The sequence below is a fragment of the Acomys russatus genome, chromosome 11, assembly GCF_903995435.1.
Source record: "Acomys russatus chromosome 11, mAcoRus1.1, whole genome shotgun sequence".
Taxonomy (NCBI): Eukaryota; Metazoa; Chordata; class Mammalia; order Rodentia; family Muridae; genus Acomys; species Acomys russatus.
Window position 1 is genome coordinate 3,047,393 of NC_067147.1, and position 19,414 is coordinate 3,066,806.

Consider the following 19,414-nt stretch of genomic DNA (forward strand, 5'->3'; position numbering starts at 1 on the left):
GTCATTGGATACCTTGCAGCTAGAATTTTGGGCAGTTACAAGCAGCTTGAAGTACCTGATGGAAGCTGAACTTGGGTTTTCCGCCCCAGCCGCATGGGCTCTTTATCACTGAACCATCTCTTCAGCCTAATATCTAAATTCTTCATCAAGTGGACAGGTCTGTAGCACTGCATCTCTAACTTGCTGTTCCCAACCAGCAGCCAATCACAGGACTCCTCTCATTTTCCTGACATGGAAGCATTGCATACCGTACACACCAACTGGCTCTTTACACCTTTGTTCAGCCCCTGGGAGCTATCTTGCTCTTTTGTCAATGGTTTCCTACTGCTGATTTTGTCACACTGTTTGCTGGAGGTTACAGCTGTGTTGAGAAATTTCCTATAGTCTATAGCCAGGCAAGACAAGGTTAAGAATGTTCCAGGGAACCATTCCACTTGTAGTGGCCTCAGTAACTCACCATGTAACGCACGGTAGTCACTGATGTATATAGTGGTCACAGGTTCTTCCATATTATCTGTTCTAACCTGTACCCCACCCACTCCTGCTAACACACTCTTCCCTTTTGCTCTTACATGGGGGAAATTATGATAGAAAGAAGATGGCACTGTTTTATATAAAAAAGCCAATTTTTCTTCTTTGCTATTATTTGGTAATAAGTCATAGTTAAATGTATAGAGAAATATCTTGTTTGACTCAAAAATCATTACACAAGTGATACATTTTTATTAACCCCTTGAAGTTGTTCCTCAGGTCTAATAATAGATGTGTTCTAGTGGAATTTGGTTTATATCAACTGGATTTAGCATTCCATTTTGGTAACTGATATTTTGAAAACAAAAGACTATTTTCTTGGATTAAGCATATAGAAGAACTATAGGAAGGAACATATATGTAGCATTGACATATATGTTCCTTCCTATAGCATCACTGTATTGTATTTTAAATCATTATGATATGACCGTTTGTGCTAGAGTTTAATTAAAAGTAAATGTACATTTAAAACTTAAATTATATATTTAAATATGATTGTATTTTTATTAAAATTAAAATAAAATAGTACTTCTGATCTACACACTGGCAGAAAGGAAGTAACACCATAAAGTCCTTACAAACTAAGACTGATACATTAAAATATTTTCTGGAGCATGTGTGTTGCATATAAACATTATATAACAGCAATGGGTTTGTGCATCCACACAGAAAAGCTCTAAAAATGTCATAAGCAAGCAGGAGGGTACAGATCCATAAGAAGTCTCCAGACACACGCACACCAAAGCAGTGGTAAGACCGTGTTCCCAGCACTGGCGTGTGCTCTCCTTGGCATCTTACCATTTTAATGCCACATTTGTATCAACAGAGACCACTGCATCTCTGTATGTAACTTGTGTTTTCCTCTAAAGTGCCCCCATTCTTGTGGGAGAGGTGTGGGGAAATTTTTCTCCGTAGATATGTGTGTGTGACGGAAGACTTACCACCTATGTCTGGGTGAAGGATGGTTAAGGCTTGCATAACACACAAATAAAAGCAGGGTCTTAGCTTCCCTAAGAAGGACAAACCCTAATATATCCAAAGGCTATCAGAGATTAATATTATGGCCTGGGGAGATGGCTCAGAGGTTAAGAGCACTGGCTGTTTTTCCAAAGGTCCTGAGTTCAATTCCCAGCAACCACATAGTGGCTCACAACCACCTATAATGAGATCTGATGCCGTCGTCTGACATGCAGACAAAACACTGTATACATAATAAATAAATAAATCTTTAAAAAAATAAAATAAACTGCCTTATATAAGTCCTGTTGAGCCATATTTTTTCAAAAAAGAAATTAATATTAAGGACGCATTTGTGAAATTATACTATTTTCTTGTGTTCAAAGTTATAGACATAATATTTATTTAAAAGGCTTTTCTAAATATAATTATGAAAGAAAGTAAAGAAGAGCATAGAGGAGTCCATAAAATCTGGTGTTGCCGAGGGTTAGAAACTGCTTGCTTCGAACAGTGAGAAGCGCTGCTGATGCCCCACTCTCTGTGACAGCCTGCATCATTTCACAAGCAGCGGAAACTCATAAAACAATTTATAAGGTTGCATTTGCCGTTGCAGCAGGTGGATTTACACGAACTACAGTAGAAAATTAGCTCAAAATACTGATTTAAAAAACCATGCTTGCTCTTAATGTCACTGTGGGTCCTTGCACCATAACCTCAAACTGTTCCACGAGGAAAGATGAACCAACGACTGCATCTACAAGCTGTCATATCCTTCACTGCATTCGAGAAATACTTTTTTTTTTTTTAATGTCTGAACAAGAATTCCTTTGGAAGTAAATGTTGTCTTGTTTACTCAGATCAGAGGAAGTTTCCAGGTAGTTTATTCATAATTTTCTGCTGATGTCTATTGACCTTTTAAAAATCATTATTATCGCCTTCTTCTCGGAGCTCCATATTGGGACGTCAGAAGCTGCATTGCAGAAATGAAAATATCCTCATTATGCTAATTTGGGAGCCACTGATAGGCATGTTCTGTTTTATAAATTATATCCTCCTGTCAGAAGTCAAAATGCATTTAAATAACTTCATGGAAATTGTCGCTAAGATTTAAAATTGTGTATTTTATATGCCATTGTTGATTTAATGCATGGGTTTAAGCATAGATATATGTATTTATTTTTAAAATGTTTGCATGATTATTTTGTCACAAATGTTATCAAAATGAAACCTGGATGCCAGCATAATTTTCTTGTATATTTTGATAAAGTTTTGCATTTTGTAAGTGCATTTTAATTTTCAGGTTTAATAAGATATGCTAATAGTATCAGTTGCATATTTTAGTGCCAACAAGTTTGTTTCCTACATACTTGGAATTTTCCTAAAGGGTAAAATAAATATACATGTTTTTACAAAATTATTTAAATATCAAAAATTTAAATGAAAAGGGGATTTGATTTATGAAAATCATCCCGTTCACCAAGCCAAGTATTTTCACTTTGCACTTTTATGTTACACGCTGCAAAACAAAACGCGATCTCTTTGAAATTGAGCATACTTACAAAAACCCAAATACTGAATAAATGATGCCTTAATGTGATCTTCCAAATATCTAATAGTTTTAAATTTGCTGCTTAAGCCAGCAAGAAAATGCTGGGAGAAACTGAAGGCACACACCAGCATGCCCATTTTATTAGAGGAAAAAATGTATTACATTTCCTTTGCAACTATTTCTGATAAAAGATCGGGTTTCATTTTGTTTTTTAAGTGTGTCCTGGATCTGCGTTTTTGAGCTCATTTGATTTTACTTTGCAGAATGACCAGTATCACTGCTAGAAATGATCTTTGATGTTGGTAAAAAAAAAAAAAAATTGGAAAAAATCAAAGTGAAGAGCTAAATCTGTTCGTTTTTCAAACATATTAATCTTGTCAAGATAATACATAAAAATCAATCCTTGAAATTTTTTCCAGAGCTGTCTCTGCTCTTTTATCCAAAATATGAAACCACTTAGAAGGATAAAACAATGTGAGGGGCTGAAGAAAAGAGATTCTAATTTATATTTGGGCTACACATATTTTTAAATGGCCCAAGCTTGCGTGGTCAGAAGCGATCTGTCTGTGCAGCTCTTGACATTTCTTATGCGGACACTGTTCTTATGTATGGCAGACTGAGAACTCCTAACATTTCCCCCCAACGATTCAGCTGAGTTTCAAACCCCTGACAGTAACAAATACAAATTGCACCAGCCCCCAAAAAATTGTTGGGGCTAATTTTAATATTAATGAATTCTTTACAACCTCAGTTCAGCGGTTTCGATTAAGCTTTAATTAGTAGCCAGAGGGCTCCAAAACAAAAACAAGGAGCGGAATCGCTAATTAAGTTAGTTTGATGAGGTAGAGTTTTAGTAAAAGACTGGTTGTTGTTAGCTTGCAAGTTCTGACAAGCTAAAAATACTAAAGATTATCATTATTGTAACTAACAGTCTACGTTAACACCGGTTCTTGCCACAGAAAAGACAGTTCATTAGAGTCCAGGGCTCTGGGCTGCCAGGATTGGAATTAAAGTCTTGTTAATAAGAGAGCAATACGTGCGACTCAAAGCCCAGGACGAGTCCATGGGATGTTAGCCTTGACTGGTTATAAGCCAACTAGTTTTGCAGCCAACTAAATATATCTGTCCATGAATAGCTTTTGTCATCCAGCTCAGTATGTATAAAATATGACGTATCAGAGCCCGTTTTACCAAAGCAGTGTTCTTTCTACTGCTGGATAGCGAAACATGTTTTTCATGTCCAGATCCTGAGTCAGTTCTAAACTTCCACAATTTTATAATGAATGTGAAATCTGTAGAGGAAGCTGAAAATAAGGGACACCTACTGTTGTTAAGATAAGCTGGAACCACACTGTTAGCCCACTTCTGATACATTAGAAAACTTGACTTGACTACTCTCGCTAGGTTTAATTAAAAATAACATGGACGGTTGTCATTTCAAACCTGGAAATTAACCCAATCCTATAATCAGCCATCCCTTGGAAGATGTGGATTCCTCTCTCCCTGTACCCCAAAGACTATTAATTATTCCCCAGGTTGCTCCCTGGACTGCACAAGAGGAACAGAGAACATCCTTTGAGGATGGTACAAAATGTAATTTGCTTTCTCCATAGTCTGATGTTTTCTATAATTTGTATTTTATCCTTTTGCTTAAAGTTTCAAAGCCTGCAAACCCAATAACGTAGGGATAAGAGAAGACAGAAAAATAAATGATACTGTTTCTGAGGTATTAAATATAAGCCAGGCTATCGGAGCCGCATGACAGCCACGAATCGTAATCAGGTACTTTGACTTAACACTGTTTTGTTTTATAATAAGGTGGTTGCCATATGTGGGGAAACCTATCTGTCTGGATGTGAGGGGCTCTGTACCTCTGTAACAAATCCAAAAACTCGTTTGATAATACCTTAAGTCTTCCAGTTGTAATGTAGCTCTACAAGCACAAATCCACACCAAACTTCACTCCTGAATGTGGCGGGAGGATTACTTACATTATCAGCTGCAAAGGGGAATCACTGAATTAGAATGCACTGGATCCAACAAAAATAACTTTCAGCAAATCTTCTGTTAATGCATAGTTTACAATTTTCTTTTGCTCAGCATGAAACTGATTAAGATTCCCCCTTCTAAAGAATGTTTTCCCCTCACATAGCCACATTGTTACTTAATATAGTTACATCCCCCAATACTTTACAAATCAGAATCTGGACGCTGCAAATGGGATGCTTGTTTAATACAGAAGCACAGTATTAATAATTTATCTATTTGAGTGGAGAATAGACACCACTGAGAGCATTTCCCATGTTGTGGGCAGAAGGGGCTCTTAGTGTGAGCAAGGTGCTGTTCTCTGCTAAAGGAAGTCAGAAGCTGACACCTGTCATTAAACATGCTTGTCAACGGTCTCAAGAGTTTCATTCAAAATGATGAAACATGCAAGCAAACATATATGAGCAACAATACAATAAAGAACAAAGAGGAAAAGTTCTTTAAATCAACAATATTGATTTCTCCAGATAAACTCAACTTGGAAAATTATTAAAATTTAAGGTGTGAATTAATTTCCTGTATTTAACTCTTTAACAGATCTCCACACTTAACACAATGCATACTATTGGTCTTCAGGTTTGACCTGATGACCACCATTACTAGCCTGTTACAGTTAGTGAACATGCCTGTTGCTGTGTTTCTGACACAAGGCACTGAGTCAAAATCTAGTTAAACTTAAAACATCAACAAGCAAAAAGTCAAACAGAGGACTGGCTCAGTTGGCACATACTGTGGAAAGAGAAAAGCTGCATGGAAGCTGTCCTCTGAACTCCACAGAAAGGTCAAAACATTGTGCCTACACACACACACACACACACACACACACACACACACACACACAAACAGAGAAAGAGAGAGACAGGCACAGACACAGGCACACAACGCACATGCAAACAGTGAATAAATATTTAAAATATTTTAAAAATCAAGTTTGTTATGCAAATAAAATTTCTGAAATGTAATGGTTTTTACACAATGTTATTTTAAAATATTGAAATAGGTAAAAAAGTAGATAACACCATTGGTTTTAAAAGTAGAAATTAATATTATCCTCTTTACATTTCTTAATTTCAAAAGATGTCCAAAAACTTCTTGGTGGTGTTCTCATTACCTGAGGGTAGAACATAAAAAATATTTCTGAGAGTCGGGTTTCTGCTTTGCGCTCATGAGGGTTCCTTGACTTCAGACATGCCAAGTTGGACAGGGAATATTCTGGAAAGGCATACCTTTTGAATTGATGTCAAGAATACTTAAAATGTGATAACACTGAAATGTTCTAAGATTTATTGTATTGATTTCTTTTAATGCTTTTCTTCATCTCATGAAATTCTGTCACTTTATTTCATTCATAAATATAACTGATGAGATGAGCATAGAAACATGTGCCTACTTAGAAAACCAAATGTGCATCCCGAGGCACGGCGCAGGCTCAGCTAAGTAGAGAAAGAGAGGCTCAGTCTGTCCCTCAGGCAGGCAGATTCCACTCCATTGGCCCACACCACCTGCCTCTGTCCTTCACAACGGAATCTCATAAAGTCCTCTGTGCTCCCCTCCATGTGAATTTGATGGAGCAGATTAACTTTTATGTTAGGCAAAGTATCTTAAGATCGGGTTGTTTGCACATTTTCAGAAGTGGAGAGGTCCTTGAGGAAGGAAAAGGATGGAAGCCTTTTAAATTACACATTAGCTTCTTTGATGATACTTTCATGGCAGGAACTTTTCAGAGATAGAAAAATATGCACATTTATTTATGTGTCACCTTGCTGTGTCGTTTTAAAAGGAGCCACTGTTGTCTTTTGTGTTGCAGTAATATTTGGCCCTTATGACTGGTAGCACCCCGTCTTACTTTCATCACAAAATAAGAACCAAATGAGATTTTAAAAGCGAGATTTAGGAAGTTCTGGAGCCCCACTGCCTAGCTTCCCTACTCCCTTTCGGCATTGTGTAAGCACATAAGGCAGCCGTAGAGTGCAAGACGCACTCCTGAGACCTGACCACCAGACTCATGAAAAGGCTGAAGCTGGTGGATTGTTACTGCTGAATGCTACAAGAATTTGCAACTGCTCAGATTTGGGGGATTTTTGTTTGCTTTACAGATTTTGATATTTTTAAAGATCTGTGTGTTCTCTAACTTGATAGGAATGTTAACATTCTATTGAAAACTTTATTTACATGCTGTGCTACTTTCTGTCACTGTGGTATAACGCCACAACCAAAAGCAGCTTGAGGAAGAGTTTGTTTTCGCTGAGAGCTCCACAGGGCTAGATGTCCATAAATGGTGGCGAGAGCCTGGAGAAGGCTGAGAGATCACATCTCAACCACACACAGGAAACAGAGAGTGTGGGGAAGTGGGATGCGGTCACAAATTCTCAAAGCCCATCCCAGTGACCTACTTCCTCCCTGAAGTTCCCCTGGGGAGCAAATATTTGAAAGCACGAAACTATGAGGGACATTTCTCATTCAACAGCCTATATTAGTGCATGTTATGCTAAAGTCAGTGTTCCTAGCGTGGGTTCCATCCTCAAACTAGCCAAAGGAATATCCTACACCATCTTGAAGTAAGTTACTTAGGGATCCTTTGTCCCACAGTGTAGGGTCCACTCACAAGAAAGGTAGGAACATGCTTAGGGTCACACTATGGCCATAAACACTCCACTCTGAGTTGACTTTTGGGGCCATGCCATAGCTATCATAGCTGTGTCTCCCCCATCCACCAAGGTTTCACAGAGGTACTTGAAGAAGTTTCGTCCACTGGGGTAAAAAGAGATTAAAAGATTTGTTTTTGTAGTATGGTACAAAAATGGAAATGAGGCTTTCAAAAGATGGTGCTCTTTATTTCTATTTTATAGCAATGTAAAGGAGATGAACAATAATGCTCTTTCCCCTGAGTCTGCCACATGGGTTTGCTTTACCGTGATTGGTCTCTGTCTGCAATGCCCGGGACAAGAGTTCAACAGTGTTTGGTGATGTGTGAATGAATGAATGAATGAATGAATGGCCTATACAAAGCTAAACAGAATCTGTCTCATAAATGATATCTTCACACTGAAAAGGAACACTGAAAATATTCCTAAATCTGAAATAGCAATGGGAAGGATCAATGTTTGGGGTACCTGAAAAAGCAGGTGCAGGTATAGAGGATGCCAGATGCTCCAAGAATGCTCCAGGGAGTGTCAAGGAATGCTGTTGGAGGAGGAGCTTTGGCCTTGGTGGCACACAGGCTGTCTACAGAAAATGGCATGATCTTTAGAAAGACTTTGTCACTGGAGATGCCTCTAGATTGGGTTAACACAATAAAGTTACATGAGCATTCATTGGAAGCAGCCACCTGTTTAGCTCTACCCTGAGCTAGGCATATCTTCAAAACCTGGTCCTCTCAGCTATACAGTGGAGCTAGTTCCATAACATCAGAAAGCAGGACTGAAGACACCAGAATGACAATTCCAGTAGAGTCATGTTTCAGAGGAACAAGTCCAAAATAAGTGTAAAAATTCTTCTGGTTAAGTTTTACTGGTAATTATAGATCTGAGAGCTGGGGCATGGTCTCAGACTGACCTAGAATCCCTCCCCAGTTCTGACTCCAGCAAGTCAGTAGACTTTAGTATGGTAACATCCTAGTGCCTGACTCTGGTCTGTTGTAAAGCTGAAGTGAGAGAATCTGTCCTGGGCCAGGCAGCCATCTGCACAAATGGATGCTACAAAGACACAAGGCATGCATCATGTGTGCCTATGCATGGACACTGGGCTGTACCCTAAAAGGATGTGCATGCGCCCCCAGACAAGTGCCAGAAAAGGCCATTATTGTGTGCTTCATCTCAGCTGTAGTGTGATCTGCACAGTAACTAAGAGTTGGTGGCGTCTTCTGACCACAAGGAGGCCCTTCCTTTGCCCCTGTCTGCCCCACACACTACCCCACTATGCTCATGGCGTTGTGAGGAACCCAGGCAGGGCCCAGGAACAGACTGACAGTGGCAATGGTCCAGACATTTCTCCTTGCTTTCCTGTCTCTTCGCATATCCTCATCACTGAAGTTTCAGTGAACACGGCCCAGTCTACGTGAAAGCCACTCATGTGTGTACTATAATCACACAGAACGAGGTGTGTTTGTCCCTTTCCCACACAGTGGAGCCCAGGTTGGAAAACCCAAGGAAATATTCTCCTCCCGAGTCTCCTTAAGGAGAAACTTACACTTCTGAATGACAGACACTCCACTCAGGCACTCACTTAGCAAAGCACAGAAGAACCTTCCACCTAGATCCTCCCTCCCACTCTGTAACCTGGTCTTCCTGCAGGCTTCCCCCAGAAGAGGGCCTGGAAGGGAAGCATCTGACATAAGAATTTCTGCAACTCCATAGATCTGTCCTCTAGAAGGTGAAGTCAAAGATTGTCAGAGCATCACTGTGTGAGAGGGAAGTGGAGAAGGACCAGGACCGCAGCTCAGAAGAAAAGAGCCCATAAGTCTGGGTAGTGCATCTAAAGATGAACACCTCCTCTGTGCAGCCTCTAATTGTTTAATGTGCAAACAAGGCATCTTCGGTGTTCTTTCTTTCTTTCTTTTCTTTTTAATAAATGGTTGTGAACCACCAAGTGGCTTCTGGGAATTGAACTCAGGACCTCTGGAAGAGCAGTTAGTGCTCTTAACCTCTGATCCATCTCTCCATCTCTTCGGTGTCCTTTCTTAAAAGCTGCCACAGAGCATTTGGAAGAATTTGAAAAGCTATGTGTATTGTGTCTTCATTGAAGAGGGTAAACTTATTGTATTTCATAGAACAATAGTAATAATTATGAACAAGTAAGCTAATAAAATTACTTCCTAACATAATTTTTACAATCACTTGTGCTTGTGGAAACTTCTCCCTTGCAGATTAGCAGAGTTAAGGGACTAAGAATAATGTCCAGACTAGTAGGTTGGTTGAGCTGTGAGTGCGGTCAGAGCAGCACTCCTGAGGATGCCCACATAGCTGTGACTGCATTCCTGCTCCTTCTAGAACAGTTCAAGTCACCATTCCTTGGATCCAGACAGAAATGGTCTGCAAGAAACAACAGGGTCGTTCTTCTGTTTTGCTTCATAATCAGATCCAGCTACTTGATATCAAGGTCCGCTAAGGTTGCTCTTCAGAAACAATTAGCCAGCAGCTCCATGGCCAAGGAATTCATGCACTGTGTTAGCAGAACTTCTAGACCTTCAAAGGGCAAGGCCTGCCAAAGTCACAGCCTCTGCCTGACTTCAATGTGACAAAGACACAGCAGCTTTCTTACCATCTCATGATATTAGAGGTAGATGGCTCCAAATAAATGATGCCAACCCCTAGGGTAAAACCCCAGAAGAGCTGGACATGGTAGCGTACACTTTTAATCCCAGCACTTGGGAGGTAAAAGGAGGAGGATCTCTGTGAGTTAGAGGCCAGCCTGGTCTACAAAGGAGTCCAGAACAGCCAAGATAACACAGAGAAACCCTGTCTCAAAACAAAACAAAACAAAACAAAACAAAACAAAAAATCAAAACAAAACAAAAAACAAACAAAAATCCAGAAGAAGATCATTAACAGTGCATGATGACTTCATTAGAGTGCTGTGAGTAGCAGGATTACAGAAGAATATGCCGATAATTGCCACAGGTTTTTATTTATTCGTTGTCACCTTCATATGAACACAAATTTGTTACCTTCACAAATTCTAAGTGAAAGATTATTATTAAAAGTGAATTGTGAGTATTTTATAGATGTTTATAACTTACAGTCAGCAAATTAATTCAAAGATGCTTAAAACTTTTATTCTTCATAAATATTTGAAAAAGATGATATTTTAAAAGTTAATACCGCTCTTCCTTCTTCCTCGGCGCTGCCTGAGAGGTGGCTTCCATCTCCTTTGCGGCATCATGGCTGCCCTCCGGCCTCTGGTGAAGCCCAAGATCGTTAAAAAGAGGACCAAGAAGTTCATTAGGCACCAGTCAGACCAATATGTCAAAATTAAGCGAAACTGGCGGAAACCCAGAGGTATCGACAACAGGGTGCAGAGAAGATTCAAGGGCCAGATCCTGATGCCCAACATTGGTTATGGGAGCAACAAGAAGACCAAGCACATGCTGCCTAGCGGCTTCCGGAAGTTTCTGGTCCACAATGTCAAGGAGCTGGAAGTGCTGCTGATGTGCAACAAATCTTACTGTGCTGAGGTCGCTCACAATGTTTCCTCCAAGAACCGAAAAGCCATCGTAGAAAGAGCGGCACAGCTGGCCATCCAAGACACCAATCCCAACGCAAGGCTGTGCAGCGAAGAAAATGAGTAGATGGCTGGAGTGTGTGCTTTATTTGTGTTTAAATAAAACCACAAAAACTGAAAAAAAAAAGTTAATACCTATAGCTATCCCTTGGGAAGAAGATAAATAACTAAATAACTGTTGTTTTACACATAGTTTGCATAACTATATATTTGCTTTTTTATCAGGTGCTGTAGAAAGAAAGAAAGAAAGAAAGAAAGAAAGAAAGAAAGAAAGAAAGAAAGAAAGAGAAAGGGGGCATGGAAAGAAGGAGGGAGAGAAGAAGGAAGAGAAAAGGAGGGAAAGAGGGTGTGGGAAATGGAGGGAGGGGGAGAGAGCGGGAGAGAGGGGAGGGGAAGGGAGGTGAGGGGGAGACAGAGAAAGAGAAAGAGAGAAAGTGAAGAAAGTAGAAGAAAAGAAGGTTTAGCTATGATCTGTCACTATAGCTGTTTCTCACCAGAATTATTTTGGCTGAATAAAATAAAACATCAGTTATGCCCAGAGGGAGACCAAAAGGGAAACATTGGTGAGTGGAATTTAGCTTATAAAACTAGTTGATTTTGTCAAGTTAAAACAGTTTATATATTAAAAGGTTAATGGAAACATAAATACAATTTTCCAGATGGTTCTCGTTTTACTCAAAACATACATTATGCCTTCATGTTCACATAGTTTTCGCAACAAGCTAGTCTTCACTTGCAATGGTGGGGAGAGTGGGAGTGTCTTGTCTTCTGTTTATTTATCTCTAGTAATACTTGACAAACTACAGCGTTGCTCACTCAGAGACGAAATTTGGTGTTAACTTTATCCCCCAAGATAGAGAAACAGAGAACAGTGGTAGGATTCGAGTTCCTTTTTACCTAAGTAGGTTATTTCAAATTTCAGATTATGACAATGTTTATGTAGAACCTGTCAAGGTCCTGTGTGTGTCTAAATGTAAAATAATCATTAGAATCACAAGGGCTTTTTATCTCATTGGAAAGAAATGAATGTTCAAGGCAAATGTACACAGATGCATTAGAGCATTTTTCTACAAATGTACTTCTGTTATCAAGTACCCACACAGTGTTATGCATGATGCAAAGTGCACAGTGCTAAGTGTGGGAAATGTAAATTGCCTAAGAATTATTGTTTAAAAAACGAATGTATGTTTTCAAAAGAAATTACATACTAACTATATCTGATCCATATAGAGCCTTCAGTCACATTTCTGATGAAATGAAAAACAACTCACACTATTCATGATTAAGAGTGCAAACTGGGGTAAGAACATAGCTTTTAACTATATGCAACCTGGAATCCAATAGCAAGCCCCAGTGCATTCTCCATAGTTGTGGAGAGAGCAGGGGACTGCCTCTGACATGAATTCTGGTGACCCCTAACTGACCACTTCCTTTTGGTGGGGAAGCCTACTGGTACTCAGAGGAAGGGGAAGCAGGCTATCTGGATGAGACCTGAGAGGCTGGGACCATATGGTGGGAGAGGAAGTCCCCTTCTGTCACAGGCCTAGGGGAGGGGAATAGGGTGAAGGGGGGGGGGGGACAGGAAGATAAAAGTGAGGGGATAACAATTGAGATATAATCTGAATAAATTATTTTTTTAAAGAAAAAAAAAACCCTATACGCAACCAGTGTGATGGGGGAGGCTTTGGTCTAAGAGTGAGAATCTTTTTAAACATTAGTTGTCTGTCTGTGTGTGTGTGTGTGTGTGTGTGTGTGTGTGTCTTATATTGAAGTAATTCTTCGTTACAGAGGCTTGTCACCAAGCTCCATTAGCACTTTCCATACTTCCTGTCCCACATACGAAGCCATTGCCCCTGATTTATCTGTGACTATATTGACTTTTCTTTCTGTCTTTTGAATGTAAATGGCTACTCTCTGTCTTTCCTTATTCCAAGGCTGTACAGTAAGTTAAATTGATTTAAGGTAGATTAATAGTAAAAGAAAAAAGGCAGACAAATTCATTACTCACATATGCTCATGAACCATTCAAAATATGTAACAGAACTAGGCTCAGATGGTGAAAGTTCTTCTGTCATCCTGAGATATAGGAAAAGAATAGGGGTGGGTGATGTAACACACAATATGCGAGGGTCTAAGGTGTCTATAGCCTGCCTTGATATATAGTTAGAGATGCTAGGTTAATTAAAGTTGTCTCTAAGTGGACTGCAAGATAGCAGGTGATGTGTTTGGGGTGTTGCTCTGGTTATCAGTCCTTTCATCACAAGTGACGAGGTTCCAGAAGAGGTAATCCATGGAGACTGAGGGTCCTTCAGAGGACCTGTGTTTATAGCAATGGGCCAAATTCATTGTCATTGTTGGTTCCTCGTCTGTTTGTTCTTCTCCATGATGGGGATCACATCCAGGGTGTTTCTTGCATGTTGAAGGCAATTTTATATGTCATTGAGCTATGCCCCTAGTCATGCCTCCAGTCACAGATCCCCACTAGCTCACAGCTTAAAATCATTAGCACACCAAAACACCCTATTTCCTGAACTCCTGCCTTCTCAGAACCCTACATCTGTCTCCTCCTACCCATGTCAAGCTACAAGGTCACAGATTTTTATCTGAAGAATTTAAAAGCAGGTTAATGTTAGGTTGATAGATTTTTGACTTTTTAATATTTTTTTTAAGGATAGAGTGACACAATTGTACATATGTGGATATAATTTCCTCTTTAATTCATATACATGCTCAAGTCAGGATGACTTACATAGCTACTGATTTAAACAATTATCTTTTTTCTCATAAGAACATTGAAAATATGCTTTTTAAAGCTATTTTGAGAAGTACGTCATCATCATCATCATCATCATCATCATCATCATCATCATCATCATTTGAGAAGTACATATGTTAACTTCACACTACCTTGGGGTCTGTTGACCATTTTCCCCCTGCTTCCTCTTTCACCTATTTGCTAATAATTCCTGTTCCGCTCTCAATTTCTGTGAGATTTAAGATTCTAAGATTCTATATGAATGAGATCATATAACATATAACATTTATTTAATATAAAATGCTTCAGGTTCATCCATGTTGAACCTTTGTAACTCAAAAGAGTTCATCCTTTATCGTGGTAGACCAGTACTCTGGTGTATATGTTTACCACACTGTCTTTATCCATCCATAAGCCTGTCCATCCATCCCTCGGTGAATATCAGAAGGATAGTGTATCTTAGCTCTCGGGATTGGTGTCGTTCACCTTTTCAACATATTGGCAGCATCTTTGGGTATATATACAAAAGTGGAATTTCTAGGTTGTATACTACTTTCACATTTAATTTTTGAGAACGCATCATGCTGTATCCTGTAATGTGTGTTTGAATTTATTTGCCACTGAAAGTATATGCACAGCATCTTCAGTGACATGCTTATGGCCGCTGATCCCACAGTGTGGCGACAGACCACCCTGCACATTCCATGTGCTTGCCTCTGGTGAGTAGTGGCATTGCAGCTTCCTAGGCACTTGCCGGCCATGTGTCTGTATTATTTTGATAAAATGTCTTTCATTCTGAGATTTTTTTTTCATTTATTGAAATCTTATTTGTTAATTTGAATTTAGCATCTGTGCTTCCGTGGTTTCATCAAAAGCAAAACAAATAACAAAAACAAAATCTTGCCCAAATTAACTCTTGGAAATTACCCACATTTTCTTCTACCAAGTTCCTACTATCAGGTCTTGCATTTAGTGAAAGACTGAAAGTAAGTATCCTTGTCTTGTTTAGATCTTGGAAGACCAGCGTTCAGCTTTTTGCTATCTAGCGGATGTTTTTGCTGAGCCATCCTTGCGCCTGGAATGAGTACACATGATTGTGATAATTACATCCTTTTGATGTGCTGCTGAATTCCATTTGCTATTATTTTGTTGAGGGTTTTTGCATACATGTTCATGATGACTATTGGCATGTAGCTTTCTGCTGCTGCTGTTGGGTTTTAATCATATTTATGTTCCAGGCTTGTGCTAGGTATTTAACTAAATTGATGGTTGACAATGTTGATTATGCTAGCAGCATTTTTATTTTGAATTTATCAGGAACAAATAGCCAACAGGAATTTTACAGGTACTCTTAAGAATTCTTCTTATCTAATTTCCCTGTTTTTTTTTTTTTTTTTTTTTTTTTTTTTTTTTTTTTTTTTTATCGAGCTTAGCCAGTTCTTTCCATTTGTGGGTAGACGACACAGATGAAATAAATGTGTTTTTATTGTTAGTCTAAATCAAACGGTGAAACTTTAAACTTTACTTGGTAAACACATAGAACAAAAATTTTAGCTATAATAAACTTCCACAGCAACATTAAAAAATAACTGAAGAAATATATGACTTTAAGAATACTGCTATTTAAAATTGCAAATTTGAAAATTCCGTAAGATTTATTATTCTGAGAGTTCTGATAGTTTCTGTGTTTTTCCCCTAGTAAAGTCAAAGTTCAGTTTGAAAGCAAACATAAAGGGCAAATAAGTTTTCACAAATGTACTCTAACCTTGAAAGCCATCACAGCCTTTGTGTGTGAGCTGCAACCCAGCTAACCTAGCTCGCAGGTTTGTTAATGAAAATGAGGAAGATAAGTCATTCATGAACATGAAAAAAGAAAGGTAAGATGGTTCTACTTTTGCTTGTATTAATTTTATGTGCTAAATTATCAGCGATAAACTAGTTAAATGTTTTGTAGACAATTTGGCAATTTATTTTGTGGCATTAATGCCTTCTTTCTTGTGCAGCCATTTTGGTTTAGAAAAAGGCAGTTGATGAGAAGTTTTTTACCTTAAATATTCAACTTAAACTATTAAAATTATACAGTGGTATGAAAATAATTTGCACAAGTATCTAAGATCCATACTATACTAAGTCAGTGAATAAATTCTGACATTTTGCAAGTCTCAAATCCTACATTAAGCCATCCTGTGAGGTGTTAAGAGACAGGTACAAATGTGATGTCTAGCTACAAGTAAGCTACTGAAAGATGCCTTGAAGTGAATGCAAACACCCCTTGAGATATCAAGGGCAGTCATAGGGTGAGACACACCTAGGTCAAAGTGCATCACTGTGTCTCTGCTGAACTTATGTTTGTTTACTGTCCCCTAAAGAAGCCAATGTAAGCACTACTTACAGATCACTAGCTTTACATTAACTGTGACGACTTGTCTAGAGACAGCCCACAGTATGGCAGGTGTGTAGATTCCAGAACACGTCCCTTGATACTTGAACACCTTGGGGACCTCATATCTAAATGGGTTCCTGGAACCAAGGGTCATGACTAGGTGTTACTTAGGCCTCTGTGAGTGAGATCTCTACCTTGTAGTGTGTGCACTTGGGAGAAGGTGGGTCTTGCAATCAAGCACTGCCTCGCCCACTGCAGGAGTTGACTTAACTTTAACCATGGAAGTGTGTCACAGAGTCTGGGAGTCAGGTTTGTTTCAGGGCTTGTCTCTTTGAAGACGGCAGCAAGAGAACTTCGCGAATCCTGCCTTACGACAACCACAAGGGAAGGTTAATAATATTCTCCCATCCCACTGTGAAAATCAAAGCAGATAATTTATGTTTGGAAGGCTTTGTGTGAGAAAAAAAAGATTTTAAAAATCATAAATTAAGCCCTGAGTAAGCATCTTTAATTAACGAATATACTTAAGCATTTTTGTCCCATTTGGGTTTTCCAGTTGTCTTATTTCTCAAGGTAAAATATTTCTTACTTAAGCTTATTTCCTCAGTACAAAATGATTTTAGACACTGTTCACTGCTTCTGACATCTTAAATATTGGTTTTGTTCTTTAGTTTTATTTTGGTTTTTGGTTTTAGAAACAAAAATAAAGACAGCTTATAAAGAGAGGAAAGACACGCCCTAGAAATTTTAATGATCACTGATTGGAAAAATTCATGTGAAGTATGGAATGACTGTTTTATGAGTATAAAATATTATACTCCAGATCTAACTTATTGGAAACACTTGCTATAAACAGAATTGTCAAAATCACTATATGATATATGATTGCCTTTAAGTGTATCAACAAAATGTCAAGGAAAAAATAAGGCCTCTTTGGCAGACTTCACAATTACTCTAGAAATGAGTTTCCTTAGAATATTTGAAATCTCTATTTTTTAAGTGTTTCTGTTAGTTATCTGTGAACTACCTTATTTTACAGTTATACCATATTTTTAGATCAAAAAGAGTCATTTAGCCTAGACATTAAATACATTTACCAAGATTAAAGGGCAATCTTTTGTTCCCAGATAGAGTAGATGTAATTCAAGGTCAGAATTATTATCAGTTATCAATGACATTGCTTTAAAGCTTATATGAGTAACTCTGCAAGGAATGACAGAGAAGTGTAGAGACAATGGAAAAATATTTTCATCTGTAAAGTTTCAGGGTGCCAGGCTAAACAGCCATGCTGGAAGGAAGGGAAGCTACTGGGAAGGTTAAGTGCCTTCATGCTGTAAGTGAGGACTGCACATGTGTGTACTTGGCACAGCAGGACTAGTGGTAGATAGAATCTCACCATCTTCAGAGATATGTGGTCACTAATCTTTGGCCCTGTTTGGTGTTCTATTCCCCCAGACCCCAAGAGGCTGGTTTTCCCAACTCTAGCATTCCCATACGGCAATCCTATCAAATACTGTTCACCCTGTGAAGCGTCGATCACTCCTGTATATTAAATTCCAGCTCACATCCTCTTTGTCCAGTTCTCATTAAACATATGGATTCAATGTGTTTGGCAGACTTGGTCATAATAGTTTCTCATTCATAATTGCATAACTCATATTTGTAGACTTTAATTAGAGGCTTTCAGACTGCATTCAAGAAATTGTGTGTGTGTGTGTGTGTGTGTGTGTGTGTGTGTCTGTCTGTCTGTCTGTCTGTTTCTGTCTGTCTCTCTGTCTCTCTGTCTCTCTCCCCTTAAAAATACATGTAATTCTTTGTTTTCTGAGAAAGCACCAGATTGATTTCCAAAGTCATTGCACAAGTTTGCACTCCCACCAGCAACAGAGGAGTGTGCCCCTTTCTCCACATCCTCACCAGGATGTGCTGTCTCTTGAGTTTTTGATCTTAGTCATTCTGCTGGGTGTAAGATGGACTCTCAGAGTCACTTTGATTTGCATTTCTCTGATGACTAAGGACATTGAGCATATCTTTAAGTGTTTCTCAGCCATTCAATAGTACTCTCTTGAGAACTCTCTGTTTAGCTCTGTACCCCAGTTTTTAATTGGATTATTTGGTCTGGTGGTGTTTAACTTCTTGAGTTCTTTATATATTTTGGATATTAGCCCTCAGTCAGATGTAGGGTTGGTGAAGATCTTTTCCCAGTCTGTAGGCTGTCGTTTTGTTCTGTTGACAGTGTCCTTTGCCTTACAGAAGCTTTTCAGTTTTATGATGTCCCATTTATTAATTGTTGACCTTAGAGCCTGAGATGTTGGTGTTCTGTTCAGGAAATTGTCGCCTGTGCCAATGAGTTCAAGGCTCTTCCCTACTTTTTCTTCTAACAGATTTAGTGTGTCTGGTTTTATGTTGAGGTCTTTAATCCACTTGGACTTTAGTATTGTGTAAGGTGATAATTAAGCATCTATTTTCATTTTTCTACATGTAGGTATCCAGTTAGACCAGCACCATTTGTTGAAGATGCTATCTTTTTTTCCATTGTATGGATTTGACTTCTTTGTAAAGAATCAAGTGTCCATAGGTGTGTGGGTTTGTTTCTGGCTCTTCAGTTAGATTCCATTAATCAACCAGCCTATTTCTGTGTCAGTACCTTGCTGTATTTATTACTGTTGCTCTATAGTATGGCTTGAGATCAGGGATGGAAATTCCTTTGGACAGCTTATTCTCCATGGTTATGGGGAGAGTGGAGATTGCCTTTGATATGAACTCTGGTACCCTCAATTGGGTCACTTCCTCTTGGTGGGGAGGTCCCAAGGCACATAGAGGAAGGGGAAGGCTGCTAACTGGATGAGACTTGATGGGCTGTGGTCATATGGGGGGAGGAGTCCTCCTTTTGTCAGAGGTCTAGGGGAATGGAATAGGGCAGAAGAGGGAGGGACGATGAGGACTAGAAGATACAAGTGAGGTGATAACAATCAGG

General features: G+C 38.9%; 1 protein-coding gene across 1 annotated transcript; it reads left to right on the forward strand.

Annotated features, from left to right (window-relative positions):
* Positions 1-10,909: 10,909 nt before the first annotated feature.
* On the forward strand, positions 10,910-11,369 carry LOC127195369 (60S ribosomal protein L32-like). The gene has a single exon (XM_051152741.1). It carries the CDS (start codon positions 10,962-10,964, stop codon positions 11,367-11,369), a length of 408 nt encoding a protein of 135 aa, XP_051008698.1. The 5' UTR covers positions 10,910-10,961.
* Positions 11,370-19,414: the final 8,045 nt, after the last annotated feature.